The sequence below is a fragment of the Strix uralensis genome, chromosome 9, assembly GCF_047716275.1.
Source record: "Strix uralensis isolate ZFMK-TIS-50842 chromosome 9, bStrUra1, whole genome shotgun sequence".
NCBI classification, from domain to species: domain Eukaryota; kingdom Metazoa; phylum Chordata; class Aves; order Strigiformes; family Strigidae; genus Strix; species Strix uralensis.
The window spans coordinates 21,215,280-21,237,435 of NC_133980.1; the positions used below are offsets into that span (position 1 = coordinate 21,215,280).

Below are 22,156 nucleotides of genomic sequence, written 5' to 3' on the forward strand. Positions count from 1 at the left end.
TCCTCTCACATATGGAATGAGATTTCCTGCAGAACGCTTATGTCATCAGACTGACTAATTTAATTTTATTATTTCATGATTTTGGCATGCAGAATTTCCAATTAATAATTTAAAAAGTATGGGTCAAAAGAGTACTGATATTAACTGTATTTGAAATGGCATCTTGTAGTCATTCATGTGTGAATGAACCTAGCTCTTTTAAACACACTGGTTTTCAATAAAATACCTTCTACACAGAACTCATGCTTACCAAGGTGAACTGAACATTATTTTCTCTTCAGACATATCTGGCAGAAAGGTTTGATGTACTAAATTAGCAAAACGTGTGCCAGATTTAATACAACTAAATGAAACCAAATCCGAGCAGAAATGTTTCTTCTCAAGGCAGAAGGAAATGTGCTGATTTTGAATATGTTACACAGCATTTGTGTGGTTAGCTTGTAACACTAGATAGTCACTTCTGGTAGGATAGTTACACTAGTGCAGCGTATAAATCATCACTTTACATCACCAGTCCTAACAGAGAATACCCTTTCTCTCCCTTACCACAACAAAAGAAATGAATCCATTAGAAAATCACCTCTAACCAGTGACCTTGGAGAATCTGGCAAGCTTATGGTAGCAAACGTTTAGCACAATTTACAACATTTGTGGGTACAGCTGCTGCCATATTTTGAAGCATTCTCCCAAACTGTCTGGAAGTGTTAGTTATATGCAGAAAATAGTTCGGGATTTTTGTGAGGCTGAGAGACAAGTTTAAATGAGCAGGTGCCCCCTTTCAGATCACCAAGTCATTTTTCTAAAGCATCTCTAATATGGAAGAGGGCAGCGTACAACACCGCTTTATCTTCCTCTGCACTCTTTTGGCTCACATATTTCTAACCAGCTGCCCATCCTTTGGATTGTTTTTCAGCAGCATCCCCAGGAAGTGCTTTGAAGTCTCAGGGAAAAAAAAAAAAAAAATTTTAGGTTGACATACTTGGCAGGCTCATTTAAAAAATAGAAATGTTTCATGGCATGACACAAGAGATCTCTTAAGTGAGTTATAAAAAACTGAAGCATTTCTAACATCCACCAGCTTTTGCCTACAGTTCCTAATACTTTCTTTTTTTTCTTTCTATTGCCTGTAGTCAATGAACTTCTTGTGTTGTAATATAACTCTGTAAAGGCATAAGTTTTGTAACACTGCTTTTTTGAATGCTTGAAAATGCATCCTTTCATTTACCAAGGATTTCTACAGTTGAAACATGAGGTATAAAAATTGTTCTGTATGTTTATTTCTGATGCTTTAGTTAAGAATAGTGATCTGAAGATACTAGTTACCTGAACAATAATGAAAATAAAATTCAGATAGTTATCACAAATTCTGCTAGCATAACGACTCACAGAAAAAAAGGAAATCATTCTACTGAGTGTCTAGTGCAGAGAACATGCTGTCTTAGGGAAGGGAAAAACATTTTCTTCTTTTCTGTGGCTCAGTAAATACAACATGAAAATAAATTATCCACCAATCGTGACTGTATTACCGATTGGTGTCTTAGTAGAGCTGGGAAACAGAGATAAATACAATGGGACTGAACAGCCAGCACACTCAGACCAGAAATCAGATGTTGCATTTATTGGTATTTTCCCTGTAGCCTTTACTTTTCTGTGTTGCCATTTTAACTTCAGGATTGGATTCTCCAGCATTATTTAACACTGCAAATTATTAAAATGACAGGAAAAAGATCCTGAGTGACAAAATGCAGACTTACTGTCACAGTAAGTTCAGCTTTCAGTGACTGATGAGAGAACTTGCAGCTGTGTTGCCGTGTTACTGCCCTAGAAGTTTTGAATGACTTTTGGCTCAAAAAGGCTGTGCTTTCATCTTTTGTGTAGGCTCTTGCTCCTGCATTTTGCAGGCTTTTTTAATCTGGGTATTTCTAGTCATTTGGTAAATGTTTTTCTGTTTAGTTTTTGACAGATTTTTTGTTACTAAATGGTTAGTTAGAGCAAGTAAATAAGATGTAAAGAAATTAGAGATCATTTTAAAATTAAATTATGTGGTAGATATTAACAGTTCAGGGAACACTCAATGAATGCTAAAGTTCCTGCTTACATTTAAGCTCACTGTACATCAAGCACAAAGATCGGCTCTGACAGGTCAGTCCAAAGGCTCGTTTAGGCCAATAACCTGTCTGTAACACTACTTAAAAGTGGTTGTCAGGGGAAGGGCGTGAGAGCAGGTATGCATATATAATACTTCCAGAATGCTCCCCTGCTTTTTGGCCACAAGTAGCTCAAGGACTTCCCAACTCAAACATGGTTCTTTGTCTGTAGTAAGAAGTAATAGATTTATCTCTTATGAACCTCCTCTGCCTCCTCAGAGCCATGTAAACTTCTAGCATCCACAAAATCCTGTGGGGAAGAAGTTTGCCTACTTAACTCTATGCTGCTTGAAGAACTCACTCCTTTTCTTGTTTTGAGCTTGGCTCCTGATGATTTTGATGTCCCTATTTCTTACATTGAATGCAGCAGCACACAACTGATGCCTGTAGAAAAGAACTGTCTCTTGAGGTCTGAGGTGCTCAGTTCTGATACTTATGTCCAGAACTCTGTGGAAGTACACTTCAGACCATAGGTGCAGCTATAACTCCCATGATGTCACTGCCTGTATAGGGACCTTTAACCACACTTTCTATGAGTGGTATGCAGTGCAGTGCCTTTTTTCCTGGGAGTACGAAGTCCAGCTGAGATGTTTCATGAGCAGAGGTACTGACATGCTCAGTGTGAGCACAAGTTGACTGTAAAGAACATAATTCACCCTGGCACATACCAGATTTCATGTGCCTTTCTTTTGGTAATTTCTGGAAAAAATTACGAAAGCCCTGTGGTTCTGCCCTACCTTAACTTGCAGACCAGACAGACTTACTCTTTTTACTCATTCATTCTTCATTCCTTCACTACTGAAGAGGTTCTTATTCACTCTTTCCCCTCAAACACTACAAGTATCAGAAGGATTTTTGTTAGGTTTTTTTTTTAAAGGGAATGCAATTGTTCTCAGTAAATACATTTCCTCCCTGTATCTAATCACCGTTAAGTGGAAGAGAAAGATGAGAACATCCATCTAGACATGAGCAACTAGGAGACTACAGAAGTCAGAGGACTTTCTAGAAAGGGAAGAAATCTGTGCATGAAAATCTGGCTGTAACTTGTTGCACTATATGTCAATATTAAGAAGCAGTGCAGTACAGAAGGAGGTCAGCCGATGACTCACTGTCCATGCTATATGCGTATAAGCTGCCTGTTTGAGTAGCTCTAGTCTGATTAGGTGTGCTGAATGCCCTTGAGTGGCTGAAGCTGTTCAGGTGCCCTTCTGAAAGACCTGTCATGACTGGACTGCAGCTGAAAGGAGTCTGGTTTATATGCCACAGGGTTGCTTTACAGTGTGAACGGAAGCACGGTAAGTGGGAATGATCAGGAGGTTTCCTTCAGAAGTGCAGGTCTGGTCCAAACTGAAATGCAATGTACTTAAGATTCTTTCAAAGCATGTGAATGTCCAGAAGAAGAGGACAGTCACATAAAGGATCCTTCCCTGGTTTAAGCAAACTTCGCCCTTGTATACACCAACCTTGCTGAATACCTTCTTGCATTTTACCTTGAGAAGGTAAAGACACGAAGGCAATAAATAAGTTCACTACATTAATCAGTATTTTGGATTTCACTGCTGCTAACTGGCACCTGTGACAATAAACTTGTTACCCAACTCCTAGATTGTTCCTCTCCAAAAGTGTAAACGTTGAAACCCACAATGAGTAAAGCTTCAAGGTAGGCCACAGTAGTCCTAGAGAGTGTGTATTGCAATGGTAGTATAACAACATACTACTACATACTAATTCTGAAAGTTTAAAAAAGAAAAACATATTTTGATAAAATCAATAATGTAAGAAAACTTACAGCAGGGAGAAGGCAGGGGTTTGACTTCAAGAACTGTCCAGAGTGGGAGACACTCATGTCACAGTCTTGAGTTTGTGCAATGTAGCACGTTTTTCATAGTCACTTGGTTGCGGGAACATCCAAGATGATCATGAAAAGCATCAGTTGTGATTTGGAAACCTGTGTGAATTTAGATCTTTTCATAGATCACCATGCTAATGTTATTACTCATTTCAAGTTGTGGGCTAGTTGTTTTGTACTGGTAGTTATTCAGCAGCTGAGTTCTATAAATATTTAGCTTTTCCACCAGCATCTCAAGTTTCTTGATTGTCACTGAGTATTTGCATTTTGGCTAGTCTGTTTTTAATTTCTTTAACACTTAACTATATGCTTGGTACCTGTCACTGTGTAGAAGATACTTGTATGTAACAACCCTGTTTTCTGCCCAAGGCATAGGATACTTTAAATCTTTCTTTACATTTCTGACTGTGAGAGTCCAGTGGGTTAAAGAAATCCCATTATTTCCTCAGATTATATGACAGGTGTGACAGAGAAGCCATTTTACATTTTATTTCTATTTTCAGCCTCAAGTGTCTCACAGTACAGCAGAAGAAAACTGATGCAAAAGGCAAGGTTGAAAGTGTGATAAAGTTTCCCGGATAACATAATTGTTTCCTTCTTCTTCAGATGTAGGTGCAAGAAACTACAGGCATTTCTGTGCAGTTTATTACAACAAAAGCCCAGGGTTTGAGATTATCCATGGTTTGCTGGACAGGGTCATGCAGCTTCTTGAAGTACCACCAAATGAAGAGAATGGCTACACGATCAAGGCAACTGAAGGTAAGGAAGACAGAGCTGCCGTGTACAGCAGAGGTTGTTCTGGTGCTGAAATGTTGCCCTACAATCTGAGGTGAATTTTTCATTGTTCTCAGCAGTAGGCACTAAGGATCAATATTATTATATATGCTATCATACTGCAGCATGATGAGATGATAATGAAAAGGCATTAACTGCATTCACTGATTGTAAAATGGGATTGCTGTCTTTCTGTGAGCTATTCTGAGTAGTTTTATATAAATTACAAGTTGACAGCTTTTTAAGGAGACGTATAGGAACACATATGCCTTGAGCTTCATGGACCATTTATAATTAATTGATCTGCTGATTGCAAGGGTAGGTAGGAATTCACTGAATTGATGAATATGCCAAATACCCACTGTATTCTTTATGGCTAACAGTGACTGGAAAAGACAACTTCTTACATCCGATCTTTTAGTTTATAGCTTTATTCATATGTAGCTTTTATTTATATATTCTTATGAAGATATATGCTTTATACATATATCTTTTATTCAAAGACCTGCTGTCTTTGAGACTGAGCTTGCTGCTTAGACAAGTAGTTGTGTAACAGCCCTCTTCCTTCATACAGGGTGAGCTGCACATGAATTAAAAATAACATCCTTAAGGCAAAATCTCCTCTGTGTATGTGCATATGCATGTAAGAGAGAAAGCAAGCAGGTTGACCCCATTACTTCACTGAGAGAGTGTAGGTTGATGCCGGAGAGCAAGCATCAGCGACTAATCTATTCTGCTACCTAAAATAACAGTGTAGTAAATACAGTGTAGAAAAACAAGACTGCAGGGATAGCAGCTGTGATTCTACTTGTATGTCATGCATTGGTGTTCAGAGATATGAGATGCTGACTCAAATTGACCCAGCTTGAAGAAGTGCCTCCATTCTGCACTTAGTGGAACAAGTGGCACTGACAGAGAGTCCCTGACGGCCTGACCGAGCTTGCCTATTCATAGAACTTCAATGAAAAATTGTTAGATGTCTCCCTGTTTTGCAGTGCACTGCCAAGATTCCAAACATAACACTTCAACTAAGGGGTCTCCTAGCACTTCAGTGCACATTTGTGTCATACATATCAATGTTTTTTTTCTTCCTCTCCTGTTTTTTGACAAAGGACTATTTTGCTCAGTATTATTTAGGCAGCTTTTCAAAGGGTTTATTAGAATATTGTTAATAGGATTCCCAGGTTGACCAGAGGAATGTTTAAACTATTGTACTTCTTGTTCTAATTCTACCAAGCACAGAACAGGTAATAGCAAAACTTCTGAGAGCTGCGGTAGAAGGATTAGAAGACCCTCTGGGAGTTGGGTACTCAGCTGTCATTGAAGTCAAACCAGTTAGATTCCTTTTCAAAACTCTTCCGTAGCTCATTTTTGAATAGACGTATCAAGAGTTTTCTTTAGTACTGAAAATATTTGCAAGTGTTTTATATTCTGTACTGTAGCATTTCAGTGATATATGGCTGGCTTCAAGAAACTGGAAAAAAGACCTCAAAAACTAATCCTAACCCAGTGAAGAAGTTATTTCTAGATACTAGTGCTGTTTAGTATTCCTGATGCTGTGGGATTTGTAATGTCCATTCAAAATCCCTGCATTCCCATGACATTACTCCACAACATATTTAGTGTAAAGGATGGATTATGCCTTGTCATATGCAGTATATTACAAGCAGTTTGTGGCTTTTGGCTAGACAAAAAAAAGTACCTACTATTTTCTGTTTCACCAGTGATTCAGAAACTCTCCTGGGATGGACTGTAGATTTCTTGCAGTTCTCCTGACTTTGGAATTTAACCTTGATAACAATGCAGATGGCTGATACTCTAGTGCCATAGTGAGTGCAGTGTCACTGCACCAACTTATTTAAAAGACCTTCACTGCAGAGATGGTTGGGAGCCAAAGTAGTTTGGGGGAATATTTGGTTTGGGGGTTTTGTAGTTTGGGAGTTTTTTAACTTGCTTTGCAATCTGTCAATTAAGCACGTGTGAGAAAATCTCAGCAGATGATGAAGTAAGGTCAATTGCTGAGTTAGAAAAAAAAATATATCCTGTAACATCCTAAGAGACAAATAATTCAGAAGAACAGTTCAGAGGTTTTAAATTGGGATATTACACATGGCATAGATTTTTAATGCGTCCTTGTGGATCATGCTTTTTTATTGCCTGTGCCAAATTAAAATTTTTACAGTGAGAAATGGGTTTGTCCTATGATTCCAATTTAGAAAGGTCCTAGATACTTTTTCTGTATGTGATCTTAAGCAAAACTTGAGACTAGTAAGCAACACAGTGTAAAAGTAGGGTTTTAGTCTGGTTGCATTTATTCCTTGTATAACTGATTAAAATAGTTTCAGTGATTACTGGAAAACAGTACAGGGAAAAAAATGTTGTTTTAAATGAGCAACAAAAAACAGATAGAGATGTATTGGGCACATATTTGCCTCTTTTTCAAATTCACTTTGAAAAATGAAATGCCTGTACTGTAGTCCTGTTTGGTCCATATGTGCAAATCATGGTTATTGAAGCTCCTTCTGTTCTACAAACACCTAAGTGCCCTGTGATTTGACCTTAAGGTCAGAGCCTTTTTGCCTTTATAGCAACACCTGTGAAAAAAGTACAGATGCTAGAAAATACGGGTGAAATTGCGATGTTCCCCTGGCCTTTGCACTACACTTTGGTGTAATCTGAGCTAGGTAATAAATGGAGAAGAGCTGTTTAGAGCAGCCTTAAGGAAGAGAGGGTTTTGAGTGACTGAATTCAAGGATTTGAACATGCATTTGGCACTCAATGCTTTTCTGTTTGTTAAAGTTACTAATGGAACCATTTTTTCTCTTATTACCACTAAATATACAGAATTACAAAGTTTTAAAGACCGAACTCTGAAATGCTACCCATTGTTTTAAAATGCACAGAATGGACTTTTTTGATATGTTAGTGAATCCTACAATTACTGACCTAGAAAAGCATTTTGGTTTTTTCTTTGTTTTATAGCACAGGCATCCATTAAATAAACATAGATTGAAAAGAGCACAATTACTGCATCAATCCTCAAATTTGTATGTGGTCCATAATAAAAAATTTTGCATAAAACTCTTGAAATTTTATCCAGTTCCATAGTATTAATAAAATGTAAAGATCAGTATGGATGTGTATGATTAGAAGGTAAACAAAATAAAATCAAACCTTTTAAACAATAAAAATATGGGTAGAAAGAATAAACAAATTCGGCCATGTATTGTCAGGTGATTTAAAAAAATAGTTTAATTTTGAGCTCACTTTCATCAGTTTCAGTTCCCTTGAATTGAAAACTAGAGGCATTCTGATACTTATATTGGAAGGTACTCCTATTTTCAAGTTTTAATCTCTGAAGGAATGGGTATGTTTTCTGCAACATTTTGGTCATCTTGTGCTTCTGGATGACCATCTGAGATGACTCTTTTCTTCCAGAAATCAGGACCATGATCACAGGAGGTAATGTTAATCATGGGATTTGAGTCCATAGTGAAGTCTTACTTAGGCTAAAAAGAATAAAAAAGGGCTTAGTAAATACTGGCAGTAGATTCTATATCACAGTCTTTAAAGGAGTGGTGTGAAGTGTAAGGTGTAATTATCCTCACTTGCATTGTAACGTTTAGAATGACTGTCCTTAAATAAAGGAAAGAAACCCTGGTTTAGCAGTACCTCTCTGTACTTTGCAAATACAAGTTAAGTGGGCACACACTGTTTGAAAAGGGAAAATAATATCCATATCTTATGAAAATGAAGAAATCTGACAGGTTCACAGAAAATGTTAATGCTAAATCTGTGCATTGACACTGCTTCACCGTCTGCCCCACCACCTTCCATGACAAAACTGATATTTGATGAAATAGCATTCATTCATGTGGAAACAAACAATCGCTGACTAGCACGAGCTTGTGACATGAGCTACTTTTTTGTACGTTATTGATTCTTATTAATTTCAGCTAACTCTTGGCTTTTTAATTATTTTTTTTTTAAGTAAATGTTCATGCCATTCATTCTTCTAGGGTAATCAACAGCTTAGTAAAGCTGGGAAGTCAGCCCATTTGCGTGCAACAGAAATGTGTACTTAGTAAATGCAAACATAAATGTGTACTTAGTAAGTGCATACTAAGTCTTGCTTCCTTCAGTAATTGGCAGTTGTGTTTAAAAAAAAAAAAAAAAGGAGAAATTGCGCTCCCTTCTTTTCCCTTCTTTTTACTGCCCTTATTTAATTAAATGAAAGGTGTGGCAAAGTGTAGAACATTTTAATTCCACAGTAAATCACAGTAATAGCTTCTCATTTAGTAAGATTTAGCTGTGAAATTAGAGGTGTAATAGTTATCTCCATAACTAAGAACATCAATAAACATTTGCTTTTATAATAATAATTATACAACAAACAACTTTAAAAGAGGATTTAGACTGAACCTCAATTCACAAGGCAAGAGGAGGGAAGTCTGGGACAAATTGTGAGTTACATGTATAGAATTGAACCCCAGCATCTGTATCTGGTGATGAGTTTAAATTGGGAGACACAGATGTTTAGTACCCATGTTGAACTTCTCATTATTAATTCCTGTTTTATTTTAAGGAACTGTAGCTTGATTGTTCTTAATGGCAATCCTGGCCTTTCAGTTGCCTGTCTTGGCAGCCTTGGCTGCATTCATTGTTCATGAATGTCAATAACTGTGTGTTTACTCATAGATAACTAAAAGGAAATGTGCCAATTTTATTATGAAGCCTCCAAATATCATTTGTGACATACTAGAAGATATCAGTCAATTCTTAATCTATTTAATTGGCATTCAAAAATAGCTACTTTATAGGTATTGCATACTTGTAATTGTATTTATAGTCTTTCAAATTACAAGTTTGGTAGATAATCAGATTTGTTTGACAACATCTGTTTTCAATAAAAACGTATCAGCTGGTAATTGACTGTATTCAAGTTCTCTGAATTTCATATTTGCCAATTCCCAAATAATTTTTTTCTCACATAGGATCAATCTAGATCCTCCACCTTGGAATACTGGTACCACACTGACATTTTTCTCGTACTACAAAATTCCCAACATTATTACTATAAGTTAACAGCAGCAGGCAGGATATTTACTTTGAGAATTGCACCATAATTCTGGTGTGTAAGACTCCTAGCATCTTGGAAACATCCTAGTCCTGGTAGATGTAACCAGACATATTCTTCATTTTTGCAGTGGACTGGAAGACACCTTATTATATTCAAGAATACCTTTTTTCCCCCAGATGAAAAGAATTATTTATTAAAAACTTACACATTTCTGTCTCACATAAGAAGTTCAACCAGTCTTGTTAGCAGATGAAAGTATTTCTAGTATTCTGAAAAATCTTTCTAATGCTATCTTTATTGCTGACAGTCATTAATCTTTCCTAATTTATTTGGTTTCCTTGATGAATTTTCAGCCACTGTTATTAATCACATTATCTGCAGTGCAATTTTTTCCTCTCATTTTTGTCTGCAAGTAGCTTTTCCATTTTTTGACCACTTTCACTTCAGCACTAAATATGGATAGGGTTTTAGCAAAAACTGTTCCCAGTTTTTGTTGTGAAACTAGTACTACTTGTTTATCAAATAAATTGTTCTTGAAGATCTCCCAATCTTCCAACTCCTATTTTTCTGTTTAACTTTTTTTTCCTGTCCCCCCATAGTCAGCTTCATGAATTAACAACACTAAGAGGTAAGGACAGTTTTTTAAAATCTGACTGATTTTACTACTTTTAAATGTATTACCCTAATTCTGCAGGGGGTTTCAGGAGCACCAGCACAGATCATTACAATGGCTTAATTATAAGGCAACTTCCAAAACTGGATGTTTGTCACTAGTGCTTGTGGCCACTACTTTGAGATCTAATGAATTTCTAATTAATTCTCATGCTTTTCTCTTGAGCATTTTTTCCTGCAGCATCAAGGGAGCGTAGTTACGTGAACAGCTACAGTTCTAACAACTCAAAATTAAATTATCTAATAAAATAGGTGTGGCTGCTCACTTAATGTCCCTTTAATTGTCTATTATCTCTGCTCTTTATTTCCTTCCTGTAAATACAGGACTTCAGCTTTATAGGAACTAAACCCCTACAAACTTAGGCCAAGTTTCTGTCTTATCAAAGATCTTCCCACACTAGCACTGATGCCTCAAATTTGGTTGTAACTGAATTAACACCCAAGGAGGTACCTGGCAAAGATGTGAACCAGGGGAGTTGTTTATATTATTTAGTTAGCCAAAGCAGGAGTCTACAGTGTTTGGAGTTTCTCCCGATAAACATGGTTTATCAAAGTTTGACAGCACGCTGTACCACTGGACATCTCAGAGGTGTCTTGCTGTTGCAAGTGGTGCAGTTAGGCCAAGCAACACAAAGAGTTTGTGACAAAACCCAGCTGGGTTCTAGAAATAAGTCTTATTTCATTGGCTTTGTGTTACACAATTGATTTCTATTACGAAAAAAAGAGGCTATCAGAAGTGAGTTTGAGGAGGGCTCTTTGCATTCTTATGGTCCTTTCAGCTCCTCTTAAAGTTTTTGAATGTTCTTTCTTGATACCCTTCAACTACAATCTGTTTGCACAACCCTTATCCCCCCAAAAGGTGTATCAGTTAAAGTACATTATTTTAGCACAACATGGGATAATAAAAGGTTTGATGGCCTTAGACTTCTTTGTCTTTTAAACTTCCATCATGAAATTATGTCTGACACACTTTTTCCCCCACATATGAAATAAAAAATTTCAATAAGAGAACAAAGAAAATACTTGTTTCTCAAATTCAGATTATTTCAGAAAAGAATTTCATCTGAATTGACTCATTTAGAAGTATGTTTTCTGTAGTATAACAGTGTGAGGAAAAAATCTATGGTAACTGCAAAAATACTCACGGGGGTTGTCAAGTCAACTTGTAAAGAGACACAAGCTATCTTCCTCTTTTTGCAACTACCAACTAATAAAGATTACAATATTTTCCTTCCCATTGCATTTTATTATTTTGACAGGTTAGGGATGCTCCAAGAAGTAGTAGCATTTTTCCTGACATTTAGGCTTTTCATTTTCTACCAGTTTTTGTCATCTCCCAGAGCCATCTAAATTACTGGCATTTGTGTTCCTGAGCACAAAGTGTTAATTTCTTCTCCCTGGTATTAAGTCTTTGCTCTTCTGCTGTTCCTTTACCAGGGAGGCCTCTCCAGAGTTTAATTCTTTCTCTCCCCCACAAAGGCAACTATATTTTTTTAACCATACATTATAACAAGTCTGATAAAAATCTTCCTTGCACCAAGAATTTTAAACGTCTGGCACAGCTTACATTATATAATACAGAATTAGGTCATTTCCATTTTTTCTGTCTGCCTCCTTACATTTTGAAATAGAAAATTATTTCCTAAACATAAGCTACATTTTCAATGTTGAAATTATTCATCCAAGCCAGCAGCAGAAATAGCAGCAAATTGCACATCCTCTTTCTCAGTGAACAGGGGCAGTGATCTAAGCAGGGAGGGTCAGGGTGCAGGTCTGGTTGCATTGGCTTCTCTGGTAAGTGCTACACTTGACCAGTGCCACAGCTTCATCCTTCAATTCCATTTTCACCTCCTGCATGGCCTGCTTATGGCTAGAGACCAACTAGGTGTCTGTACGCTTTCATTCTCGCTACAATATTAATATTAATGCTAGCAACTGTGATCATGTTGAATTCATAGCTCATAGTTAATCAGTTCTCTGATCTGGTTTGATTTTTGAACTGTGATGTGGAGGCAGGGGGCAGTGCTTCAAATTTTATCTTACATACATTTTCTAACATTTATGCAGTAGAATTTTAAAGAGGAATTTGCAAGATTTTGGCTGAAACTTTTCGATCAACATGAATGTGGGATCCTAAGATTAGTATTTCTGTTGCCCACTGTGGAGGAATTGTCTTTATCTTTGCTTGTGGTGTATGTATTAGAAAACAGTAGATAAGCAAAGAAATGCTGAGCTAGTGCAGACTCAACATGTGCTGGGTACAGACCCTCCTTGTTGGGGTCCAGAAGCAGAATAGCCATATTTATTGTAGACCCAGAATTGCTTCTGTCCTGGGCTGGCTCACACTCAGCTGGTTCAGGCATTTCTGTTCCTGGTGGTGCAGCCATGTGCTTCAGCCACAAGGTGTTGGTTTGCACCAGAAATCTTAGTTGCTAAAACAAAGTGATTAACAGTTCCAGTGACTGCTGAGATTCATCGTTTAATTATGTATTATTCCATGCTAGTTTGTCAAGTCATTTTCTGAAGGGCATGAAATGTGGTAGCTGTGGAAGCGTAACATCAGGTGGCTGTTACTTATCTCAGCAAGTAATGTGAAGTCATTGGGAGGGGAGGACGGCTTGGTCTAGGACACAAAGTGAATAAACAACATGCAAACTAAAGTAGACTTGCAGACTGACTTAGTGCTGGTTCTTGTTATTCTCTAATGCTTGTATGAAAGCAGAACCTAAAAGCTAAAACCTGCTGCCTTACTGCACATACATAGAGTATGTTATACCCTCTACCATAAGAATATGGTTTATTGTTTTCTAGTTTCTGACAGATTCTGATGTTTGCAAGGATGAATTATTCTTTTAGATATTTAAAGAGAGATAAAAACAGTTATGTAACAGAAAGAAATTAAGTTTTTTAATATTCAAAGCTTTGTGAAATAGCAAGACATCTTAAAAAAAAAAACAAAAAAGGCACTTTATTTGGGGTTAGGAATTCTCTAGTTTTATAAATAGCTGTGACACAATATCAGCTTAGGTTTATGACTTTTGGATAGGACAAAGTATAACATTTCAGATAAATCTGGATAAATCAGATAAAACTGGCCTAAAAGCAAAGATTAGCTATGTAATGGTAACTCTACAGTACAGCTAAACTCCAGTGTAGAATTGCTGTTTCTCATAACTGCCACACAAATGCAAATTTATTGAGCTTTATACACAAATACCGATTTCTAGAAAAATCCACAGACTTTGATAGATTTCTTTCTAGGTTTCCTACTTCAGTTTTTCTGTACACATTATTTAAGCAGCCTCCTTGGTACTCCAGCACTGAATATGTGAAATCCTGTTACCCAGATCAGCGACCCAAAATGTCTGCTTTCCTTAGCCTCAGCATCCACACAAATATTACCTTCCATTAAGAAAGGCAGGAACACAGTGAATTTACCCAAATAATCTTAAGTGTCTGGCACTGCTGTAATCCTGAGAATAACACAGGCGAATAAAGAGAAGCTGTAAACCTCTAACATTCATGAACCACTTCCTGACATCCAGCAACACCAAACATCCTCTGTTAAAGCTCCTGGGGCACTCTACAGCAAGAATGAAAAATAAATCTAGCCTAAAAGTCTGTGTTGGTCTCTGTTCTCAAGGCAAATGAAGGAGAGATTGCTAGCTACCCCAGTTCATCACTGCAACACACTTTAACATGACTAACAACAGTCAACTCTGGACCCAAGCCGTATTATGATTATTTCCACACTGCTTACAGTGTATTGTAAGTTTGTATTTGTAAAACAATATCATTGGTCCCTAAATAGTCTTAAATACAGTGAATACACAATAGACTATATTCAGTGGTAGAGTTGTATAAGAGGGTTCTTTTTAGATAGAAGAATTAGTTTTTCTCACACCCTCCCTGAGAAACACATTAATAAAAATGCAGCCGCTGACTTAGTTGTAACACGAGAAGATGATTAATTGACTGACCACTGCAAGTTTGTGGATGATTCTCCATATTCCCTAGTCTCATTGTCTGCACAAGGACTCTAACATTCAGCTCTATTTTTGGATATCCAGTGTACCAGTCCAGGTAAATAATTGATTGTCCCTTTACCCTCTTCTGCTATGCCCTGTATGTGGAGGCTTTTGAAAAAATATAGGAAGAAATCAGAATGGAAGTTGTCCTTTAGACGGAGGACATATTCATTTGTATCATACAGATATTTCTTCTATCATCTTTTCAAGTGTTAATTATTTTCTTTGGGGGGGAAAAAACATAACTCTAAGGCACTTACCTTAAATTCTATTACACTGATTTGAATTTCCTGACATGTCATTAGAATTAGGTGTGATTGGGGGAGTGGAGGTTGTTCTGGCACAGCTTTCGTCAGGAGTTACAAACCAGGAAACTAAAATTAATAAATATCCCACTGATCCCCAAGTATGGTTTTTCTGGGCATGAGAGTATATAGGGGAAGAACTGCTGACAATGCACAACTTAAAAGAGCAATTGGTCTGTCAGTATGTTCCAAAAATCATGCAAGATTTGAGATGTCTGTGATTTTAAAAATCAGCTGACGGTAAATCATCCCATGACAAGGTATGATTTTGAGGTTGCTGTTGCTTTCCATAAGGTTCTGGAACCCTAACTGCACTGCATACATGAGCAAGAAAAGGTAGTTGCCTTTTAAAATACTGACTGGTCTGATAGCACCCTGTGACTTTGCATTTGAGCGCATCTGCCAAAAGAAGGAATTAGTTGAAAATGTGAAGAACCTGATCCTAAAAAGTAAAACAACATCTAGCCTCACAAAACTAAATTCCATCCAGTGTAGCACAGGTAAAATACTTCACCAGGTGAGTCAGGATGAGGTAGTGAAAGGGCAGCTGGAGTGACTAAGGGGATGGAGAATTAAGATGAAAGACTTTGGAGGCCAGATGAGCTCTGCTCTATTACCTTCTTAAGCTTCAGCTTCCGATGTTCCTTTAAATTATATGAACAAACAAGTGGGTTTGAAGGCTTAGTGCAACTGTAGGCCTATAATACTACTTTAATCTATTTCTTTTTGAGAAGGAGGGAGAGTAAGGTGGAGAAAAGAAACTGTGCAAGGTGTTTGACAACAAAGAGTGCAGGGAACTCTGAGCTCTTTGAGGGTCAATTAGCCAGAAAATGTGCTAAAGACTACATGCTCTATTGGATTACTGGCCAAAGAATTACCCCAAAGCAATCAAAGTAGCCCTGTTGCCTGAATACAGAGAGGCAATTACAGATTTTGAGGACATGCTACAGAAGCTTTAATTAAAGGTATTATTTCTACATCACTGAACATTGGAAATTAAATTCTTACTTGCAGCCACGAGAAGTGGCTTTTGTCTTTCACTTGCGTGTAGTATGTCAGCACAAGACACGGCTGGCTTTGGCATCTCTTCTTTAGGAATGCATATTGTATTTCACCACCCCCCCCTTCTTGTAACTACCAGTTATAATGTTGACATATTAAGAAGTGGATTTCCAGTGCTAGACCTTCTGGCTTCCTCTGACATTGTATAGATCTCTATCAGCAAGGACAATGCGATTTCTAACTAGATTTCAAGGTGAAGTTTATGAAGTACTATTTGTGTGCAGAACAGAAAGGACTAATATATCAATATTGATAAATCTGTTTTCCTTAAAGTGAATTTTGGCTCCCAATGTGTGGTTGATGGTACAACCAACCAGACCTACAAGAGCAGCCTTTCAATATGATTGCACCAGCAGCAAATGCAGTCCCTTCCCAGCACACCTACTGATAATGGTGCCTCCAGGTGTGCTTTGGTGACTGCTGGACTAGTGAAAGCTTTCTTCAGGAAGACCATGCTCTTCACAACCATACTGTTCTTGGGAATACTACATACACAGATAGGACAAACTATTGTCAACTTTGAACTCCTGCTCAAAAGCTGCAGGTCACAGCTGCTAACTCTTCTGGAAAGGCACCCTTTGGACTTCTTTTGGCATCAAGACTTTATTGAAGCTTAAGAGCACGGGGCTTCAGCTTATGGTGTGATTTCTTCAAACAAGATAATACCGTGTGCATTTTTTGCTGATTCCCCATATTTGCAAGTAGCACAAGCACACATCTTTCATATAGCCTTGACTCTCACTCTAAAGTTTTATACTTTACTTCAAGAGTTAACATGATAGTCCAGTCTATAACATAAGCTTTTCTAGAAATCTAAAACACCATTGCTATTTACTTGATAATACAAGAAATATGTAGATCAGGGAAAAAAAATCCTTACCTTTGTTTCCTGGTTATTTTGACAAATCCTCTGGTTTGCTGTGCTGCTCTGTGGGTTGCTCAGGTCCTCCTGCCATCCATGGCTTGTCCTCAACAGACTGAGGTTCCTCTACCTCAGGTCTCCTTTCCTAGTCATGGTTGGTCCCCCACTCAAAGCACTCCCCCCAGCTGCAAAATGCTCGTTTCTTTTTTCCTCTCTTTCTGCTCAGATTTTTCATGTTGGTTCTGAGTTTTTTCTTTTTTTATGTGCTTCCTTTTCAATGTCTGAATTTTTTGATCAGAAATTTACATTTGCTCCAAATTCTGGTGCCCTGGCAGAGATACATGGACCAACAACATGCAGTCTCAGGCATGAGCCAATCTCCTCTTATCATGTGTGTGGTGAAAGGAAGAGTTGTCAAGATGAGGAAGACCTTAGATCCCCCCTCTGGGATGCAATCTGGAGACCCTTTTGGCAGGCAGGGATATACTTTGAAGCATTCTGTAGTGCAGCCAATTACCATAATAATAGTTTTATTATTAACCAGAGTTCATAAACTCTCTGTGAATCTATTCCTCGGCTCATGTTTCTTTGGTGCAAGGGCCACATGTTAGCTGGATAAATGGGGACCCTAAAGCTTTTAAAAGGTTCTTTCATTTTTATGTGCTTAATTGTCTGATCTCTTCCTGTCACAGAATTATACTCTGCAAGCGCCATGTCTGCAAAGCACCGGGCATGCTAGTGACTGCACCGTGAAGTAACCAACATTTCAGGGTTAGCTTAACTAGAAGTGGAGAGGTGATTTGAAGGTTCTGCTTCCTGCACTTTGGGGAGCTAAATGTTTCCACTTGATTTTAATTATGTATTTACCTCTTCCCTGCAAGGAAGCATAAAATAAAATAACATCATGGTCTAGCATCAGTTGCTGCATATGAGGCAGAAAATACGGCTGAATGCCTAACCCTGGAGCAGCATATTCAGAGCCACACTGAATGTGTAGTTTCATGGTAAAGGCTTGGACCTAATCAACAGCTCCTCCCCTCTCCAGGTGCAGAGCCACCACCTCCCTTTTGGCAGTGGTGATTCACTGATTCAGTTCACTTGTGTTGTGGAGCTGTGCTGTAAGCTCAGGGTAAGGACGGATGAATTTTATTGGTGTTAAGGTTCTAGGTAACATAACTCTTTATGCCATAATCATTAAGCCATTTCATAGTTTCCAGTATAATGTCATGAATTGCCATCAGTTTTCAAAATTTATCACAAATGCATATTATTTAGTTAAATGCAAAGAAACTTCTCCTGAAGTTAACCTCTAGGAAAGGTCAGTAGTGGTGGATGTGAAGGTCAGGTAAGGCTTCAAGTTCCCCCGCTGCTTGTCCACCTTCTGCCTAAGTGGGAGACCAACAACTGGTGATACCCGGATAGCAGAGCATTTCTTGTGCCTGAAAACATAAAATTGTTTCACACAATGGGAAGCAGCACAGATCTTGGAAACTGCCTTTGATAGATTGACTGAGTGCAGTATTATTTTAGACCCCATCCAGAGGTCTACAACAAGTTTTAAAAGTCTCGTCTCGTGATATAATTGGGTCTAGATGTGCAAGAAGATAAAGTAACTTTCCCAAGGTTACACACAAGGCAGCTCAGAAAAACAGACAAGTCAAACTCACAGCTTTTTAACTAACTGTATTGTCAAAGCTCTTTTTTCCTATAATTTTATAGTGGGGTACCATGCCAACATTATTAACTTCTGCTTGGTTCTTGCTCTTGTGCCAGTTTAAGCTAACAGTTAAGTTTCTAAAAGAACATCACTGTGTGCTGCTCACATCCTTGGTACAATACCAGCTTTATTCACAAAAAGGAGAGCCTTTACCACTAACTACAAGGGTACTTTATTTTGGGGTTATGTTTTCACCCACAATCTGCAGAGTAATCTGTATGTGTGGCCTTTGTTTCTTTTCTAAATTTGTTTCAAGTTTTATTTTAACACTTGTTTTGAATAGTGCAGCTTGGCAGTGGCAAGTGTCTGTTTGGCTAGAGTCACATGCCAGTGACGTCCAGGGGCTAGATAATTTCACTTTTGTACGTCCAGTGTAAGTAGTTGGTTTGCGCTTGTAGCTAAGACTGGAACTGGATGATTTAAAATATACTGGTACTGAATATTTTTTAAAACAGCCTTTAGGTAATGTTATTGTGATCATTTACTACTGCTGTCAGATTTTACAAGGCAGCCAAAATTGAAGTAACACATTTAAGTTAATTTGTACTTTCAGCATGTTGGACAAGAAAAAGACTTAATTGCTGTTCTTATTCCTGTAGCTGTAAGTTATGACTACAAACCTCATACAAGACACTACTTAAATGAACTATTTCCACTGGGGAGCTAGCAAAGACAATATGGGCTTGACCACTAGTGATCAGTGTCATGAAAATGTTCCTGAAGTTTGAGTTTAATTTGGCCCTTTATTGCCTTTTTTAAATAGCGCCTTGTAAATGTAGTAAAATGTCCTGGGCTGATCCTGAACCTTAAATAGCATTTGGAGCAACCAGAGAGTAAGTTGGCAATTAGGAAATTCTTGCGATCCTTTTGTGGGATGCAGAGGGTGCAGACGGGCTGAGTGCCGTGTCGGTAGCAGGCAGGGAGCAGGACTGGAAGCAGCTCCTCAGCTCTTGTCTTCGTACTGGCACAGAAGCAAGTAGAGCAGGGATGATTCTCATCCTCACCGATGCAACCTCACACATACCCGATAACCAGCTCTTCTTGTAGAAGGTGCTATGTTGGATTTTAGCCTATTGAGAGAAGGATGCAGAGCAGGGGTGAGGGCAGGGAAGCTGGCTGCTCCCCGATGCTGTCCCTGCCAACTTCTGAGTGGAAATCTAGTAAAGAGCCCTTCCCTCTCTGCAATGTTAGTAGCATTAAAAACATGGCAGAGGCAGCTTTCTACAGGAGGATCTGTAGGATTCAGTGGCCTTGTTTCTTCTTTTTTCTTGTCCTTTGAATTCACAGCATCATTTGCAGCACTACTCACTAGAGGTCCTGTGCACTGTGCCTTGCTTCCACACACTTGTTATGAAAGAGGTGGCTTCAGAAGGAGCAGCTTGCTGGTTTGGTTTGGTTTTGTCTTTTGAAGGGCTGTCAGGTCAAAATGCCACTCACCGCAGGACAGAAACCAAAAAATGCAAGTGTAGCTGCTGTAGACAAGCTTGAACATACTGCCGGTATAGCCAGCACACACAGATAAGTTCCCAGGTAGAAAAAGCTTTCCATGAAAAAGTCTGCACAGCTCCTCCCAATTTCTTCATGGCCAATTCAACTACTTTTTTTTTACTTTTTTTTTTAGTCCCAAATAACAGTTAAAACTTGGGGCCTGGTTTGAGGTAAGAGGAAGATGATCTTCAACTTCCTTTGAGCTGTTCATTGTTCCACAGTTTTAGTGTATATGAAACTGCTTAAAAGCTCTTCTCCAGATGAGGAATGTAGGTTGTTTCTAATTATGTGACACGTAATCAAGCGTGACATGCCTACTTACCCCTTAGATGACAGCAGGCTTTATTTCCTTAAACAGAGTAAGGTGGGAAACATTCAGGTGTTAAATAGCCTAAAGCCTGCAAAAGTTCTTCATTTCAGTAGCCCTCTGACTCAACTCTGACTAGCATTATCTGTGCTAATTTCTATTATGGGAGTAACTTAGTCAAAACAACTGGAATGTGAAAAATGCCCACGCTTTGGGCTTCACATTTTATTTTTAACTCAAAGTGTTTCCTCATTCTCTATCAATCGTGACAACTGTTAATGCAAGAAAGTGAGAGCCCCTTCTTAGCATCTCAGCACAGAGAACGGTTTAATACTGAGAGCTTTGTTCTCCATGTTAAATGCCTATTGACTTCTTTGGCCCGGAGAAATATTGATTTTTCTCTCATTTTCTTTACAGGCTCTGCTTTCTTTCCTGGTCGCTGTGCTGAGATCTTTGCCAAAGGTCAAAGCGTTGGGAAACTTGGAGTCCTACACCCCGATGTTATCACCAAGTTTGAGCTCACCATGCCATGCTCTGCCCTAGAGATCAACATTCAGCCCTTCGTGTGAAGATGGGACTTTTATCCTCCTACAGCCGTCCACTGTCACATGCAGCACCCTCTGCTCTTTTGTCTTCCTCTGCAGGGGACATCCACTTATGCTTTTATGTTCCAATAAACTAGAAAAACAGAGCCTGACTCCCTGGGTAAATACATTCCTCACAGTGCAATTTGGCTAGCTTCTGCAGGGTAAGAATGTGGCATCTCGGACTAGACCGTGCCCTCAATATTTTTAAAGCGGGGGGGGGAAGAAACAAGTTGAGAAAAAGCCAAGTGTTTTACAAGAGAAATGTAATGGCAGAGCACATGATTAGTTTTCAAAATCAGAAATGTTCCACAGACACAGCTTCATACTGTAACTGATTATGGCTGCATAACAGGAATCTCATTCTTTTCTTATTGCATGAAATAAGATAATTGATTAGAGCAAATGTTGAGTGAATGTGAGCAGAACTAAGGAGTTGAGCTTTTATTCTGTACGGTTGTCATGTGCTCATCAATGGCTGGGGGAGGAAAATAAACTTGTTTCATGAAAACCAGAGCTATTTTGTAAGCAAGATGTGTGTAATATCTGCTTCCCTACTCCAGACATAACTGTTGATCCTTTATCATTCTAAATTCAGAAAGGGGAGGGGGTGGAATTAAATTTTTTCATGGTTGATGTAAGTCTAGTGGTTTTTTGAAGCTCCAGACCAAATTGGGGAAATGCATTTAAGAGCATATGCCAACGGTCATTTGCCTGAGGAGCTGAAAAATATCAAAGCCTTTGTCCGACTGAGGCTGGCATATTTGTCTGCAGAAGTTAGCGTGGTCCCGCTGCACTCACACAGCCCCACCAGTGGTTTTCTGGACCCCAGCTGCACAGCAGGGACCACGCAGCTTTCGGACAGTTTTACTTTTCTTGCTGTTTTGCCCCTGACAATATAGGAGAACCTCTTACGGGTCAGGCTTTTCCTTCTAGGAGGCTTTCTGGTAGCAGTTACGCCACAGCCTGGCGCATTGTGCCTCTGCTGTCTGGGAAACTGAGAGGCTGCTCCACCCAGCACGGTGGTGCCCAATACATCCTTCCTGGTGTAACGTCGCTGGGTGGGTGGCCAGCTCAGTACTCTGAAGCAGGCTCTTGACTGGCCTGCTAACGAAGCTGGCTGTCCCTCATTTGCAATATTATAACCATTGCTAATGTTGCAGGGTAACAATAGCCAGTATTTTGCATTAGGCCAATACGCTCTGGCTCGTTTCTGTTGTGAGAGCCAGATAGCCCCTGATCCCGGGAGGGGACTAGCCAAGAGTGGACATCTGGGTGATG

General features: G+C 38.7%; 1 protein-coding gene across 1 annotated transcript in view; it reads left to right on the forward strand.

Annotated features, from left to right (window-relative positions):
* The window catches only part of FARSB (phenylalanyl-tRNA synthetase subunit beta), a 41,110-nt gene extending 19,719 nt beyond the window's left edge, over nucleotides 1–21,391 (forward strand). The window contains exons 16-17 of the mRNA XM_074877714.1: nucleotides 4,603–4,755; nucleotides 20,709–21,391. Of these exons, the coding sequence (XP_074733815.1) occupies nucleotides 4,603–4,755; nucleotides 20,709–20,860 (305 nt within the window). The 3' untranslated portion in view covers nucleotides 20,861–21,391. The remainder of the gene's footprint in view (nucleotides 1–4,602; nucleotides 4,756–20,708) is intronic.
* The last annotated feature ends 765 nt before the right edge of the window (nucleotides 21,392–22,156 follow it).